The sequence below is a fragment of the Myotis nattereri genome (genome assembly GCF_964212035.1).
Source record: "Myotis nattereri genome assembly, chromosome: 10".
NCBI classification, from domain to species: Eukaryota; Metazoa; Chordata; class Mammalia; order Chiroptera; family Vespertilionidae; genus Myotis; species Myotis nattereri.
Window position 1 is genome coordinate 38,852,053 of NC_138085.1, and position 16,773 is coordinate 38,868,825.

Consider the following 16,773-nt stretch of genomic DNA (forward strand, 5'->3'; position numbering starts at 1 on the left):
CTCTCTCATCATTGATGTTTCTCTCTCTCTTTTTCCCTCTCGTTTTCTCTCTGAAATCAATAAAAATGTATTTTTTTAAAAAAAAGAAAATAAGAAGTATCAGACAATAGGATTCTGTACAGCTACCACAGATGATGGTGTAGAACCACATGTATTGTTTTGGGAAAATGTCCAAGATAGAGTACCAAAGGGAAGAAGCAGGTTATAGCCAGTTTTATACCATGATTTAATTTGAAATATACATGTACATACTATGTTGAATATATACTTAGAGAGAAATCAGGAAGAAAATTACCAAAATATTTTTAGAGATTTTATCTCTGGCATATGGAGTTCCAGGTGGTTCTTATTTTTCTATACTTTTCAGGATTTTCTGAATCCTTCATAATAAGCATATTTATGTAATTGAAAAAACAATAAATCTCTATTACTCACAAACACACGCACATGGATGTGCATGCAAAACTCATTTCAAGTTCATTAGGAGCTGTGTTTCTCCCAAAGTGGTTAGTGTTTGTGACATAAGGCCCCTTTCCAACCCATCCCCACCTCCCTGAAAAACCAGATTGGTCTGCTCTACCTAGTTCCTTCCCCTAGAAGGGGAGCCCTAGATCTGTGGATTCCAGAAAGACCTAGTCTGGGTCTGATTCCAAAGATGACCATGGGCCCTGGCATCAGCACCCACACCTAGTCCTAGCTTCATCCTCTAAGGCTGCTCACCTTCTCCAAAGTTAACAGGGCTCTTCCTTGTGGTCACACAGAAGAAGCTTTTGCCTCCCCAGTGGGTGGATTTGGAAATCATTCTGCCAGCCTCAAGCCTCCATATGCCAGGCTGCTCTGCCCCATTACTGGGCTGAAGGTCATGAGCACAGCATGCCAGGTCCAGTAACCTGATCCCAGGTCTCTTGGCGGTCTTAAATATCCCTCATCTGTGCCCCTCCTGAGGGTCTCACACTGTACCTCAAATGGCTGGTTGACCTCATTCTGCTACCTCATTCCTGTTGGCCACACTTTTGTGTCTGAACCTACATCTGCTGTTGCCCATCTCATTGTAGAAACATTGCCTGGCTATATGTGGTGCATTCAGTCCTCTTAATGATTGTCCATTCTGCACCCCAGAGGTTGTAAGAAGGTCCTAATTTGCTCTCAATGTCTGCTGGAAAGAGGACTGGATTTGCCATCTCCCTCTTTCAACTTGAGTCATAATCTAGCAGCCGCTCCCTGGAGCCTCTTCTTCTAATCTCTCCTGGGCCAGAGACCACCACTCTGTGAGAGGATGGTCAGGTCAGCTCCATAAGGCTGGATTCCCTCCTTCCAGCCTGAAGCATTCTCTCCAAATTGCTGCAGCATTGGAGTGAGCAACCAAGTCTCAGGGTGACTCAGTAGACTGAGATCAAGGCTGGCCTTGATTATCAAAGACTTTTAAAAGATTGGTATAGTCATTCCTCATCTCTCCAAAACCAGCTCCCTGTCAGGCTCATCTTGGTCATTTGCTTTCTAACTCCATAACATTTGAGGAAGAGCAAACAAGAAAAAAGGAAAGCAGCATCTACAAGGCAAGTATCAGGAAGTGAGATTCTGAGAATGACCACATGTAGGAATTGGAAAAGTGTGAGACCTCAGAGGGAAGAAGCAAACAGCCCTGTGTGTCTGATATACCTCGGAGTACAATAACTGATGCTTTTAATGTAACCCCACCTCACAGATGAACATGGGTCCCTTTCAGCATGCTCCCTAAGAATGCCAGGTGTTTTCAAAGAAGTCCCAGACATCTGAAGACTGCCTACCCTGTCCCGGTGGAGAGGGCTCCTTTTTGCCATGCATCTATCAGAAGCTTTCGCACAACCACACTGCACAAGCAGCATGGGGCAGCTCTCATCATATGAATGGCATTTCTCAGAAACTAATCCAAATGTATTTTTACTGTTGATACATTTATATACCAATATATTTAAAGAACAAGGAGTATTCTTTTACTGCATAGAACTAACCAATGAAGGGCAAAGAAAACTGGACCAACAAACTATTAATAACTTCAGTTTCCTATTTAACTTCATTTTCCTCATCTGTAAAATGAAGTACATATACCTGCCTGAAGTACTTCAAAAGACTACTTTGAAGATAGGGTGGCTATGTGAAAACTCTGCCTATAAAAGGAATGTGTGTTTTACTGTAGTGATAATTCTTCTTATCTAAATTGGGTTAAAATTACAAGAGGAAAGAAAGTTACAAGTACATAGTACTTATAATTACAAGTACTATGTAAAATTGTAAGTACAAGTGCATAACTCAAAGATTAGACATTAGGTATATCTTGCAGACAGGTAATTGATCTAGAATTGGGCACAGCTCAGAGAGGGCTTCCAGCCAGCAGTAGCAATATGCCATTCTCAGGGAATGAGTGACACCTATTGCACTGTACTGCAACTGACCTGGAAAATCAGAAGTCTTCAAACCAGCCATGACTTATATAAAATTTTAGTCAGGCACAAAATGCCATTGCAAAAATAAAAATTAAAAGCAGTCAGAGTATTTTCCTTGGAAAAGTCATGATTTTCACACATTTAAAAATAACTTTTTCTTCATGTTCAAATGTAATGAAAATTAATTGTAGAAAATAAATATCGTCCAATACAATCATTATCAACACATAGTTTAGAGCCACTAACCCAGAGAATGTCAACATCACTCAGTTCATTCTTCTTCTTTATTTTCTTTTCATTTCTTCTCCTCTCTCTCTCTCTCCGTGCATATTGTTTTTTAAAAGGTAAAAATTGACCAATTGATGCAGCTCAGTTGTTGAGCATCTATGAACCAGGAGATCCCCAGTTCAATTCCCAGTCAAGGCACATGCCCAGGTTGCAGGCTTGATCCCAGTGTGTGGTGTACAAGAGGCAGCCAATCAACGATTCTCTCTCATCATCAATGTTTCTATTTTTCTCTCTCCTTCCTTCCTCTCTGAAATGAATAAAAATATATTTTTTAAAACGTAAAAATTATTCATCAGGGATAACCATTGCTAACAGTTCTGTGTGTATTATTCCATACATTTTATGACTCTGGAAATATATATTACAAACTCATGGGGAACTGTGGGACATTTCAGGAAGAGGCTATTATAAGGAACTTAGGGCTTGCACTAGGTATTTGCAGGAGGCTTTAAGGAAGCAGGGGTTTGCTCTGTGGTGTTTTGCCAGGAAGTGGGGTAATTCTATGACTGGGTGTCTTACTAAGTCTCATCCAGACAGAGGGATGACTGGAGCAGGTGAAGGATTGGTAAAGCAGCAACAGCCACTCCTCCAGCCAGGACAGGTGGATGCCTGGTCATTTTCATGGTTTGGACAATGTTCCCATTTTGTCTGTGTGCAGACATGATTATGGAGTGATCTTGTTCTTTCTCAGTCCATCACATCCCAGCGTGGCCTTATCAGATGCTGGTGGCACTGTGGGGTGGGAGAATGCCATGGCAGCAGACACTTTGTTTTGTCAACTAGGACACCTGGGAATTGCAAGGTGATCACAATCTATGATAACTTATATTACTAGAGGCCTGGTGCACAAATTCATACACTGGTGGGGTCCCTCAGCCTGGCCTGCAGGATCAGGCCAAAACCAGCTCTCGAACATCCCCCTAGGAGTCCCAGATTGCGAGATGGTGCAGGCCAGACCGAGAGACACCACAAGTGCACAATCAGGGAAGCAGGAGGTTGGCCAGCTAGGTAGGGACTGCAGGATGGATCCAGGGGATGTCTGGCCCATCTCGCTCATTCCTGACTGGCTGGACCCCAGAAGCAAGCTTACCTAACAGTAAGAGCATCTTCCACCTGGTGGTCAATGCACATCAAAGAGAGTGGTTGAGTGGCCTTAGCATATAATTAGCATATTATGCTTTGACTGGTTGAACAGACAACCAGATGACCAGACACTTAGCATATTAGGCTTTTATTATATAGGATGATGAAATCACAGGCAAATTACCTAAATCCAGTAAATCTGAGAGGCTACAGGTTTTAAGTGTGATAAAAGATTAATTTGATGGCTATGCATTGGGAGAAGCTACCTTAGGAGAAATGGCTTCTTCACTTTAGAAGAAGCCATTCAACTCTACCCTTCTACAGCTAGTTCTGTTCTCTCAGTCTATAGGCCAGTTCATAATGAAGACATCCAGGCTCAGCTAATTCTAGAAATGCTTATGTTCCAGTAGACATGAATGTTTCTCTACAAACTCACAGAGGCCAAAAAAACATTACTTTATTTCTATTCATCAATTTAACCAGTCATTTCAGAAGAAAAATATTTTATCTCAGGCATTTTGAGGGCGGCCGTCTATCTCCCTAGAATTGAATATGAATTCATGGGACTCATGTGGCTCCCAGCAAAGGACAGAAGAGTCTCGGTCCCCTGACTGCTGCTGCTGAGAAGCTCATTCTCCGAACCACTCAGCCAATGGGCAGGCAGCTCCATCCTTTCACACTAAAGACTCTTCCCCCTCATCCTCAAGGCCCTGTCTCCAGCATACACCCCTCCAACCCAAAGAGTTTGTGTCACTTCTGGAGAAACTGTGTAGAAACACAGTACAGGTCTACGTCACTCAAAGACTAAAACAGCCATCCCCACTCTCACCTCAGGCAAGGGCCACTTCCGCCCCCTCACTTCTTATAGAGGAAGGAATAGGAGCTTACCTATCATACGTGAGTAAGCATGTCTTGAAAGGAGAATACTAAAAATGTGTGTTGACTGTTTGCATTCCTGGGCTTGCAGGGGAGAATTCTAGGAACTCCATCTGAGGCTAATTGGAGCCCCTCACTTGACAGATATAACCTATGCATATGCAGGCCTGAGCTTTCCCCAGGAGCTCTCTGCCTCAGCCTCTCACCAGAGAAATCTAACCAGCTACCTCAACACTTACCCCTCAGTGAGTACCAGTGTGAACCTCAGTCCTGGAAGAACTTTATTGCCAGGACTTGCTTGAACCTGAGGGTGAGATGTTGGTCTTTGGATCCAGCATCAGTTGCTGATTCTTCCTGCCCCCAATCATGGTTCCAGCTGCAGATGGTGAAAGCCTTTAGCTTGTGGTCCAGCACTGCCAAGTCTTAGAGTGCCAACTCTGTCATAAATGAGGAGTGCCACACCCACCAGTGAGCATGTACAAGATGCATCTGTAGCCCTAAACACCAGTCCCATGGGCTGGAAATCAAGGGGATAGAAAAAAGAGGAAGAGTTCTTGGCTTGCACTTATTTCTCCACAGGGCCTGGAGCAGCCCTCTCGCCCCATCTAACATCCTCAGCAAACTAGACCCTTCCCTATTGCTTGCCATTCCCCACCTCAACCAGGAACTGGTGTTTTACATCAGTCGAGATGGGCCTGTCTGGAACCACACCTGTTGTCTACTGGTCACACAAGTTGCCATGTCACAGAGAGGCCTGTCCTGGAGCCTACCAGAGAAAATTTAAAAACTGCAGAAACATTTCTTGTACTTTTATTGCTAGTTTTTCTTCTAGTTAGTAAAAACAATCTTTCAAAATTCCAACTTTGCCTCTGCTACAACCAAAAAAGGCAAGTCTTATCACTACACCCTTGAGACAGGCAGGACCTGTGTATGGTTTGTTGCAGCCATGACTGCCCCCCTCTGACAGAAGCTGAGTAGCCAGGACAGTCAGGACCCAGTAGATACCAAAAGGACATTTCCCGCCATCATTGAGGCCACCATAGAAGTCTGGGGAAAGGGAGGGACTGGGAGTCTCCAGGGAAAAGATGTGAGTTGGCCTCCTGTTGGGTTAGGCCAGTGCTATGCTAGAGCTCCCTTGGCTCACACGAGCCAATAATGAGCATCTCTTTCTGGCTCTATTTTGAGTAAGCCAACCTGGGTAGCAGCAGGCAATGATAGGAGTGACACGCTGAGGGTAACAGTTTAGGGATCAGAGACCAGAGCCAAAAACAGAGGGAAATTTAATAGTGAAGGCCAGGAAGTGAGGCACAAGTCCCGACTTCACCCGTGAAGTCAGCCAGGTCACTGGCTTCCAGAATCCTCACAATTGTCCCCGTAGGAATCCTGAACCCTCCTTCAGCTCTCTTCCCTTCCCACACCCCAAAGATAATGCAATTACTCACACTATTTCTCTAGGGGCTGGCTTCACATTCCTGAGCTCTCTCTCACTCTTGGAGGTTGAACTTTCCAACTAAGAGGTGATTTTCCTCACTTCATGTCTATCCCCATCATTCCTCATTTTTCCTACATTCCTCATCCCTCATTTTTCCTACATTCATCAAATCAGAACCACTGTTCTAGAACTGAATGCTCAAATCCACCACGATCTAATCCAAACATGTCAAACTCGTGGCAGGAGGGCTTCAACACGAATTTGACATGCTTGAATTCCTCCCCTCCACCCCCTTGGAAAACTCTTCTCATTCCCTCCTTAGAGACCCCAGGCCCCTCTGACATCTCTCCATCCCCTTTCCTCCCTCAAATAGAAGTAACATATAACCTTGAGAGAGTAAAGTGAGGACAAATCCAAGAACACACACCTTCCTCCATTCCCACAGAGAAGGACTAATAAGGTAACTAGGGTCAGACATCTGAGGATTACAATAAACCACAGGCCCTGTCTCCCATGGGCCTTATACACTGGCTGCTAAGATCTGGTCAGAGATGACATCTGTGTGAGGCTCCATCCACCAAATGGAGCTTAAAGTGATACATGTGTCATGGTTACCATTTGGTTAAGCTATGTGATTATGGCGGAATAGTACAATTTTTAGACAACCACCTCTACTGGTATACATAGTGCTTTATTGTTTACGTGTTCTCATTTAATCCTTGTAGCAACCTTGAGGTAGGTATTATAATCCCCACTCTACAGATGAGTAAACCAATGTTCCTAGGTTAGATTACTTGCTGAAGATCATACACTTATTAGGGCATAGCCACTGATAAGTCCAAACCCAAGGGGACTCTTTTGGGTAATTCACAGGCTGCCGCCAAGGAAAGTAGAGCTGAAAACTTCAACTGGGAAGGGCTGGGTCATTCATTGGAGATCAAAGGGGGTGAGGGGGGTTCTCCCACCAGGGATGAATGAGGCACATTTACAGGGCAACCAGAACCAAGCAGGAGAAGCCTAAAGCAAGTGCGAGCCATGAACCTGGAAGAAGTCTTTAAGTTTAGTGAGAGTTGATAGTGTCTTCAAATATGCACAGAGCTCAGCTTCCAGGGTCTGGAGAAATGAGACAGCATCCAGGAGCTGCAAGTCCAGGGGTTGGCCACAGAGCAGGTGGGCCGAGGCAGAGAGCTGCTGCCAACTGGCACCATCTCAGCTTGGGCAACGGAGTCATGACTTGGAGGCAGTGGTCCTTTAACTGTGTTAAGGCCTTGAGAATCTGATGAAAGCCATAAAACATACACCCCCCGCCACCGCCCCCCAAAATAAAAACAGACACACATATACAGACAACATTTTGTATATAATTTCAGGGAGTCCATGGACCCCCACTGGAGAACTAACTGCTTTAGGGCAAGGGTGTCAACCTGAGTAAAGTCACTGATACAAACTTATCTTTACACTGCTTGTATTTCCTGACTGTTCCCCTTTTGTTGTTTCCTAATATTTAGAATGTTGTGAAATTTATTTTTAATGGGAGCCAAGGAAAGGGGGTCCAGCCTGCACTCCAGCCAGAGAAAGAGAGCAGCTGTGCATGGCAGTGGTAGCAACCAGGAGGCAAAAACAAACAGAAATATGGGGTCAAATGTACTGTTACCCTTCCCACCCAGAAGGCCTATTTGGGAGTTTTTCTCAACTCAAGGGAAGGGTGTTGAGAAGTTATTGGGGGAGTAGGGACAGTTGTTTATTTCCTTTTAGAAAGCCATTCCTTCACTGGCTATAGGGTCTAAAGTTCTGCAATCAATCCCCCACCCAACCTTACCCCTCCTTACCCCGATGAATACACCTGAGCAAGGGCCCCGTCATTCATGCACATTTGACAGGTGTCCTATAAACACTCTTATACACATGCTCTTTTGTGGAAGAAGGAAAAGTGGGGTGGATGAGAATCATGCACTCTCCACAGAGTCAGACTAACTGGAAGAATCAGCAAAACCACTCCAAGGACTCAGTGCACATTAGCTTCCAACAATCTCCATAGCTCCACCTTCTTGCCAGGATCCAACCAGAAGACAAAGTCATAGCTATGTCCTATGCCCCTCCCCAAATTTATGGGCCCAAAATCATGGGCCAGAACTGAAGGGGTCACCGGGGTTCATAGAGCAGGGGTGGGAAAAGCCCTGATTCACTGCAGAGAGAAGTTCTGATCTCTCATGGGAATCAGGAATCAGGACACAGACAAAGGCCTGGCCTGGAACCATCTAGGGCCAGAGAGGGCTGACACTGAAGTCAAGTGATCACTCAAAGGCCAAAGAGAACTCAGAGGCCATGATGGTTTTCCAGGCCCAGTGACCCCAACATCTCAATGGTCACTCCATTCCAGTGACCCCAACATCTCAATGGTCACTCCATTTCAGTGGCCAGTCATGCACTAGCGGTCACTTGCCCAGCCCTAGATGGGTGTTTCATCACATGTGGCCAGAGGAGCCCCAGTTAACCGATAATGGGCTGGGCTCGGGCAAGGATCAAGCAGAAAAGGTGGAGGTAAGCCACCAAAGCCACTGCCCCTCTTGCCTACAGCCAGTGGGAGCCGCTCATCTTCAGGAGAGAGAGGGAGGATCCTGGCTGGAGCTTGTGGTCCCAGATGGTGGCGCCCCCAGGTCCGAGCCCACCTCGTTTCTAGCCCGAGGTTCCCTCTGTTGCTGTCGCTGCTGACGTCGACCAAGCAGGTTGAGAGTTAGGGATGCTGCAAGAACCCCCATAAGGAAGCCAGCCAGTCCAGCCCCCACAGTGTGGGCCCAGCATGAGGGGGGGCTTAAGGAGGGGGGCAGAAGGGGACTTGTGGGGGAGGCCGGGGGGAGGCCTGTGGGGAGCGGGTAGGTTGGGACTGGATGGCTGCCCCATACCAAGCTATAAGCCGCTACCACGCGGGCTGCCCCACCCTCCTGACATTCACAAGCATAAGCACCCATGGCCCCTGGGGTTACCACCACCTCTAGCCCATCCCTCCGGGGGGTAAAAGCAGTCACTCCACTGGGCTGGTGCCACACACAGGATGCCCAGGAAGAGCTTGGGGAACATGGCAAGACCACATGCACAGCTGTCGCCACAAGAACTTCAAACACTACTGGGTGTTCTGCAGAGAAACAGCAAAGGCATAAAAGGTAGTGAGGCTATAGGCTGGGGGGTCAAGGGCTGATAAAGAGAAACGTAGAGGGATATCAGATTTGAGAAGGAACCATGGGGGCAAAGCTAAAAGGAGATTCCCAAAAAGGGTAAGGCCCAGGTCACTGGCTACCATAGCTTCCAGGATCCAACTTTCAAAGTGGGTCCAAAATGGACAACTTTCTAGCCTCTTTCCACCCAACTCCACCCACATTTCCCTAAGCCAGACAGACCTCCAGGCTCTTTAGGACACAAAGAAGAGACATCCGCTGACTCTATGTCTTGGACCAGCCTACAAAGAAGAGAATGTTTCATAAACCCAGTGTCAATATTCCTTCTATACTCCTCAGTGCCACAGAATACTTACTCGTTCTATCTCCCATCATCTCATTAATCACTCCTGGAATTATCAGTCAACATTCTCATCATTAAAATTTCCCCCAATACACCTCATGACGATTAACATGTCAAATTCTACATATGTTCTAGCAGACCACAGAAAATTAAATCTGCACTAGGTCTGTTGGAAGGATGTTTGGTGGTGTGCTTTAAAAAAACATTGGGCCGAACCGGTTTGGCTCAGTGGCTAGAGCGTCGCCCTGCGGACTCAAGGGTCCCGGGTTCGATTCCGGTCAAGGGCATGTACCGTGGTTGCAGGCACGTCCCCACTGGGGGGCGTGCAGAAGGCAGCTGATGGATCTCTCTCATCGATGTTTCTGACTTTCTATCCCTCTCCCTTCTTCTCTGTAAAAAATCAATAAAATATATTTTTTAAAAAATAAAATAAAAATAAATAAAAAAACATTGGAACCTTAAAAGAAATATGGCTGACTGTCCACACCATGAGATTTCTCTGGAAAAAAATATTAAAACTACAGGGTGGTCTGGGTTCTTTTTTCTGTTAAAAGAAAGGGAGGACTTCTCTATGAAAGCTAATCAAAATTCTGTGAGGGTCAGTCAGTGAGATGGCTTTGTTTCATAATGCTGCTCATCTCTATATAGGAACTGTTTCTTCAACAACTGTTGATACCTATTGGTCTCTAACAGATCTGTTACAAATCATACAATCTTGGTACTTTCAGGATTTCAATGGGCTGTGTCTGACAGAAGGACAGCAAGACAGGCTGCTCACTCTGAACTTCCTGGCACCACTACCAGAGGGAGGGAGCGAGGCCAGGGAGACCTCTAGTGGCTGTCAGTGAAGACCAGGTGGAACACACAAAAGCTTCAACCAAAAGTAGATTCCGCTTGAGCGTGAATTCCTTCAACATGAATTGGAGCCCCTGAAATAAGCTCTGAGACTAGTAGGAATATGCTAAAGTCTCTGGGTAAAACCAAGTTTGCTTAGTCTAGCTGACAGTGGGGAACATGGGAAGGCCATAGATGTGGCTATAGCCACAGGACAAAGAAGAGAATGTTTCATAAACCCAGTATCAATATTCCCTTCTATACTCCTCAGTACCACAGAATACTTACTCACTCATTCTATCTCCCATCATCTCATTAATCACTCCTGGAATTATCAGTCAACATTCTCATCATTAAAATTTCCCCCAATACTCCTCATGACGATGGTCTATGTTTTCTCCCTTATATGAATTGAGGTATGAAGGGTAGAGTGCACAGAAGTACCAGCTTGGTCATTTCTCACATTACTAAGAAGTATACTGGCATGTATGCACACCCCACTTCCTACACACACATAGATATATATGTGGAGGGGACCCCAAGGCTCAAGTGCACAGGATATCCAACACCAATTAAATTCTTATTTTAATGAATATTAAAACAATAAAGGAAAGAATAAAGCACTTGTTTTCATGTACGATGTGTCAAAGTTCTCCCAAGAGAAACTAAAATACCAGATCAAAGTTCTTAACCAAAATCAATTCCCAAAAACAAGTACTTTTGTTTCTAAAATATTTAAAAGATTGGAATTTAGTAATATGCACAAATATACAGTAAGTTAACTGGACTTCAAAATAGAAAGTCATGAAGTCAGTCTGAAAAAATACCTTCCAAGCAATCAATTAAAAATTACTCATTTGAAAGGAATCTCAATTAAAGATTAAAAGACTGATGGACCAATTACAACTGAAGGATATTATTTTGATCCTGACTTAAGCAAACTATCTTTAAGTATATGTAATTTTGAAAACCAGACATTGATTTGATAGTTGATGACATTAAGAAAGTGAGTTTGCAGCATGATAATGGTAATATGGTTACATTTTTTAAAAGCCTTTCTGTGTTACAGATACACACAGAAAGATTTATGGATGAAGTGGTATGATGTCTAAGATTTGTTTTAAAATAATTGGGAGTGAGTGAAGATAATGATCAAGTAAAACTTGTCAGTTGATGGTTGTTGATGCTGAGTGATAGATACATGAAAATTCATTATACTATCTAGTTTTTGAATGTTTGAAATTTCCTATAATAAAATGTTTTTAAGAGAGTTCTTATCTGATACAGATATATAATGAAATATTGTAGATGTATATAAAGTCAAGGATATGCTTCAATGTGGCACATGATTTTAAGTTAACTGCTGAGTGGAAAATGGATGATGGGATCCCCAAATGGACAAAACAAGACCAATTTGGAGGTTATTGGAGTAATGCAATTAAGAAATGATGATGGCTAGGACAAGGGTGATAGCAGTAGAGAAAAAGAGAAGTTGCTGTGGACAGAGGATATAACACATGGAGCTAGAGTCAGGACCAACTGCAATATAGTGTGGGCAATTTCCAGCTTGAGCAACTGGATTCACAGAGGTCCCTTCAGAGAACCATGTGAAAGAACGAGAAAACAACAGTGCATGCTAAGACCTGCTAAATTTCTGCAGTTTATAAACCACCCAAGTAGGCAGTTGGATAAGAAATTGTGTAGCTCAACTACAGATACATTTGTCAACTCTCAGTTGGTGTTGAAAATGATGGGAATAATATCATCTAGAGAGCGCATAGACATGTAAAAAGAAAGACTGAACCGTGAGAAACATCAAATTTCAGAAAATGGATGGAAAGGAATGAGTAAAGGGAGATGGCTGGTGAGACACGGAGGAAAACTGGGAGAATGCAGAGTCCTAAAAGGCAACAGGAAAGAGTATTTCAAGCCAGGAAAGAGGGAGTGGGCAGCTGTGGAAACACTTCTAGAAGCTCTTATAACATGGACACTGAGCAGTGTATGGCAGCATGAAAGTCAGTCACATGGTCTTGGGCGGGTCCAGCAAAGTGGCAGGAACATGGATAAGGCCGCATGATGGACAAACAGATGAGTTAGTAGGGACTGACAAACATGGTGACACTAAAAGAAACACACATGGCAGCATGAACAGATCAGAAACAGGCAGATATATGGAGAGGTCAGAGCTCTGTGACAGCAGGCAAGAGGCCAGGGCAGCCACACTCACCCTCCATGCTCGTCAGCATGGGCCACACAAGCATCTAGCTGGAAGCTCCAGGCACAGACAGGGTCCTGGGCCAGGATGCACTCTGAGCAGCTCTGGAGACGTCCACAGTTGGTTGTGTTCACTTGTGTTACCTCAGTATGGGAGCCAACCAGTAGCCAGCTCTAGAGAAAGTGAGTAAAAAAGAGGAATATGCTGCATCCCCCAGACTTCTGGGTCACAAGCTAGCTCAGATGTCTCCCCACCAGACTCCCCAAAATCTATGACTCACTTGATACAATTTCATATTCTCAACTGGCTGTGGCTCTGGGAATAAGGCCAGATCCTCAAGGACGCTGAGCTTGGCTCCAATCCGCACAGCTCTGTGGAGGTGTCCATCCTCTAGGAAGCAGGCAGAGAGCACGACATAATGACACACTGTACCTGTGCCTGGGACTCTGAAACTTCTAAGTATACAACCCTTACTTTAACAAACGCATGTGTGCATGGGATGGGCAATGTACTTGGCTCCTAAACATACCTGTCCCCAGGTAGAGCACATCATACTCTTTCCCCGACAGGCTGGCCACCCTGTGGGCCACAACTCTGAGATAGACTGTATCTGTAGTGACCAGCAGGGAGTGGCCATCAGCTGGAAGCACTGGCCTGTACATGAGGGGGTGATCCCGGATGAAGGAGAGCACACGATTAGGCAGGGAGAGTGATGAGTTAAACTGCTGGTATTTCGGGTTATTAGCGATGCACTAGGGAAAACACAGATTAGGTGACAACGTTTCCCAGGGGCCCGGAAGTATTCGCGATGATACTTGGGCTCTTGCTCTAATGAGGCGATTCTGGCATGGGGTGAAGAGCTGCCCCAGACCCCTTACCTCTCCAGGTCTGGGCTGGGGTACCTCACTCTCCGTGACAGGCTGTCCCCTGCTGCAGTCATCTTTCAGCTCTCTGAAGGGACCATTAAGCACTGTCCGAATGTCTTGTGGTTGGAAGGCACAGACAGCTGAGATGGCAGCCCCCTCCCTGGAAGAGACACAGGTTAGAACCAGATATCTGGAGAACATTAGGGAACAACTCACCCCCTGTCAAATGAGATGATTCATAAGAAATTCATAGGAGCCATGTAGCTGGCTCCTGGGAGAAGCCACCCCCTCTGGAAGAGACAGCACTGAAAGGTGCCAGCCCCATGTATCTCCCACCCTGTAATTCTCCTCCACACCCGGACCCCCTCACCACTGAAAGAAAAAGATGCCATAAAACATGGGGGCCCTGATTCCAGTCTCAGGTCGAAGAATAGCCATGTCCTGCAGGACACTAGAGGTCTGGCCATCCTCAGGCCCTGGACACCGCAGGTCAGCCTTCAGAAAGGTCGTCCACTTCTTCTGGAGGCTCGTAAGGCCCCCAAGGTCCCCCTGGGGTGAAAAGCATATGGGCATTTCGCTTTAGAAGACAAACATTGTAGGGAGAATGTGGAGACCAACACGAGTTTCACCCAGACAAGGACAGATGGAGAGACAGACGCATAAAAATTCAATGTAGAGATACAGACAGAGTGAGCAGTAGGGAATGATACAGGGGTAGACAGGGTCACAATGACGGGGACTAAGTTCATTGTTGCACTTACAAAGTACTATACTAAGTGCTTTCCATACCTTATCTCATTTAGGCCTCAAAACAATCCTTATAGCTAGGCATCATCAATATCCTCATCTATAAGGATGCTAAAGAACCGGCCCCAAGTCACAGAGGCAGGAAGTGATGGAGCAGGGTCTGGAGCCCAGGTCTGTCTATAGTTACCACCTTTCACTTCTGCACCTCCTAGGGACACTGTGTCACAAGGGTAGTTATGGAGTTAAAGGGGCTAGAGTCCTTTCCCCATACTCTTTAAGGTCCCAGAAATTAAGTCAAGACAGGGAAAATGGAGACAGAGGAGAAATGTAAAGACGGAGACCCAGAGAAGAAAAGACAGATGCCAGGCAGAGCAGGAGACAACAGACAGACAGACAGCTGGGATCGGAGTCTCACCGCACACACACGGGCCACCCGAGGAACTTTAAGGCGCTCGTCTGAGTCAAAGGCTCGAGAAGTCTCCGTAAAGAAGAAGTAGATTTCCTTGTCTCCGTCTTCATCTCCCCACTCAGCTGGCCTCAAGGCCACGGCTGCGACAAAGGCTGAAGCTGGGGAGACCTGTGGCCTCAGATCCCACAGAGTCAGTGAGGGGCCACCCAGCCTCCACCCACCCTCTCTGTCCCCACAGTACCCCTTTTCCTCTCCCCACCGTCAAGCCAGTATGCCTCTGTCCGAATCCAATCCTCAGCCTGTCCCTCAGCCCGGCGCACAGCCCTGGAGATAATTGGCTCCGTCCCCAGGTAGTTTCTCACAGTGGCAGCATAGAGAGCCCCCCCTGCAGGGAGACAGGGAGGAGATGAGCTGTGAGATCTGCTGAAGGAAGCAAAAGGGGCCACAGGCAGAGCAGGGATAAAGCAGAGGCAGGAACTCTCAGGGGCTGAGGGCCCATTAAGTGCAGGGCACTGCTAAGCACAGGAGAGGATTCCCTCATTTAAAATCATCCTGGATATAAAGTGCTCCAGGGCAGAGTGGGGAACCAGTGTTTAGAGGAAAGTGCCAGAATGTTAATGTATATGAAGGGAGAATGAAAGATGCCCTAGTATACCGAACAGTGTGGCTCAACGGGTGAGCATCGACCCATGAACCAAGAGGTCACAGTTCAATTCCTGAGGAAGGCACTTGCCTGGCTTGTGGGCTTGATCCCCAATAGGGCACATGCAGGAGGCAGCCAATCAGTGTTTCTCCCTCATCATTGATGCTTCCAGCTCTCTCTCCCTCTCTCCCTTCCTCTCTCAGAAACCGATATATATAGAAGAAAGCTACCCTTGTGGAAATCAGGCTGTTTGGTTGGTTTGCTTGTGTTGTCTTTTTTTTAGGGATTTCTCTACCCTGTAATATGCTAATTATACTGCTACTCTCCAAGAAGGAGGTTTGCTTTGCAGCAAGTCCCAGTCTTACTTAAGTTCTCCCCCTGTGGTAAATGTCTGAAGGAACTAGCATTCTTTCTGAACATTAGTGGGTGTACACTGCTCTGGAACTAGTCACAACTTAAGGGAATACTAGCATCATTTGGGGAGTTGATCAAGATGCAGATTCCTGGGAGAGAAGGGAGTGGTGCAGCTCTGGGCTGAATGTGAGAGCATTATAGCCACTCGGAGTACCACTGCCAAGGGCTCAGACATGAGCCAGAGAAAATGATTTGGGGGCGTAAAAGGTCACAGTCCCCTCCTCCTCAGAGTTTTGTGTATCACAGGGGACGGCAGTTCTGGGGAGAACAGAGTGGCATTACTTTATCACTTACTACATACAAGGCACTGTGCCAGGTTTAAGCACATCACTGCCCCCAGGAACCCTCATCTGAGTCTGTTCAATCAGGTGGATGCCAAGAGGTGGGGATGCCCAGACGTGTGCAGGAGCACAGAGGACAGCCCAGCCACCTCTGACTGGGTAGCAGCATCTCAGAGGTGACATTGAGCCAGGTCTGAAGAATGAGCATTTGCCAGGCAGAAGGGCTTCAGGGAGGACCACAAACATGTGGGAAGGAGGATGCCATGTCTAGCGATGTGGGCTACTCCCCAGGCTGAAGTGCCGATGGGATACAGGAGCTGACAGGCAAGCGAGCAGAGGTGCAGTTGGAGGTGCAGAGATGGGCACCCAATCATGATGACTCTGCCAAAACCAGGAACATGGACTTGATCTTACAGGTAACAGCAAAACTGCAGAGATTTTCTTGAAGACAGGTGACATAATCAGTTTCAGTTTTTAAGAAGATAATGCTACTTTAGAGGCCATTAACACAGTGCAGGCAAGAGTGGAGTGCCTGAGTTAAGGCAGGGGCAGAGGGAATAAAGGGACTGGTCTTGGGAGATACTTCTGAGGTAGAGTCCATTAACAAGGTTTGAAAATCAATGGAGTATGAGGTGTGAAAGAATGGAATAAAGTGTATCTCTAAGGTTTCCTGTTTAGAAGATGGATGATAGTAGATGATGATATTATGAACCAGGAAATGACAGAAGAAGGCCCATAAAGGAAGT

At 45.9% G+C, this 16,773-nt stretch overlaps 1 protein-coding gene across 1 annotated transcript in view; it reads right to left on the minus strand.

Annotated features, from left to right (window-relative positions):
- Positions 1-8,551: 8,551 nt before the first annotated feature.
- The window catches only part of LOC308526075 (semaphorin-4F-like), a gene marked incomplete at its 3' end in the record, with an annotated part of 34,819 nt that continues 26,597 nt past the window's right edge, over positions 8,552-16,773 (minus strand). The window contains 10 exon segments of the mRNA XM_081101045.1: positions 8,552-8,708; positions 8,710-9,235; positions 9,498-9,556; positions 12,680-12,840; positions 12,948-13,057; positions 13,197-13,419; positions 13,546-13,693; positions 13,904-14,082; positions 14,696-14,847; positions 14,949-15,074. Of these exon segments, the coding sequence (XP_080957171.1) occupies positions 8,552-8,708; positions 8,710-9,235; positions 9,498-9,556; positions 12,680-12,840; positions 12,948-13,057; positions 13,197-13,419; positions 13,546-13,693; positions 13,904-14,082; positions 14,696-14,847; positions 14,949-15,074 (1,841 nt within the window).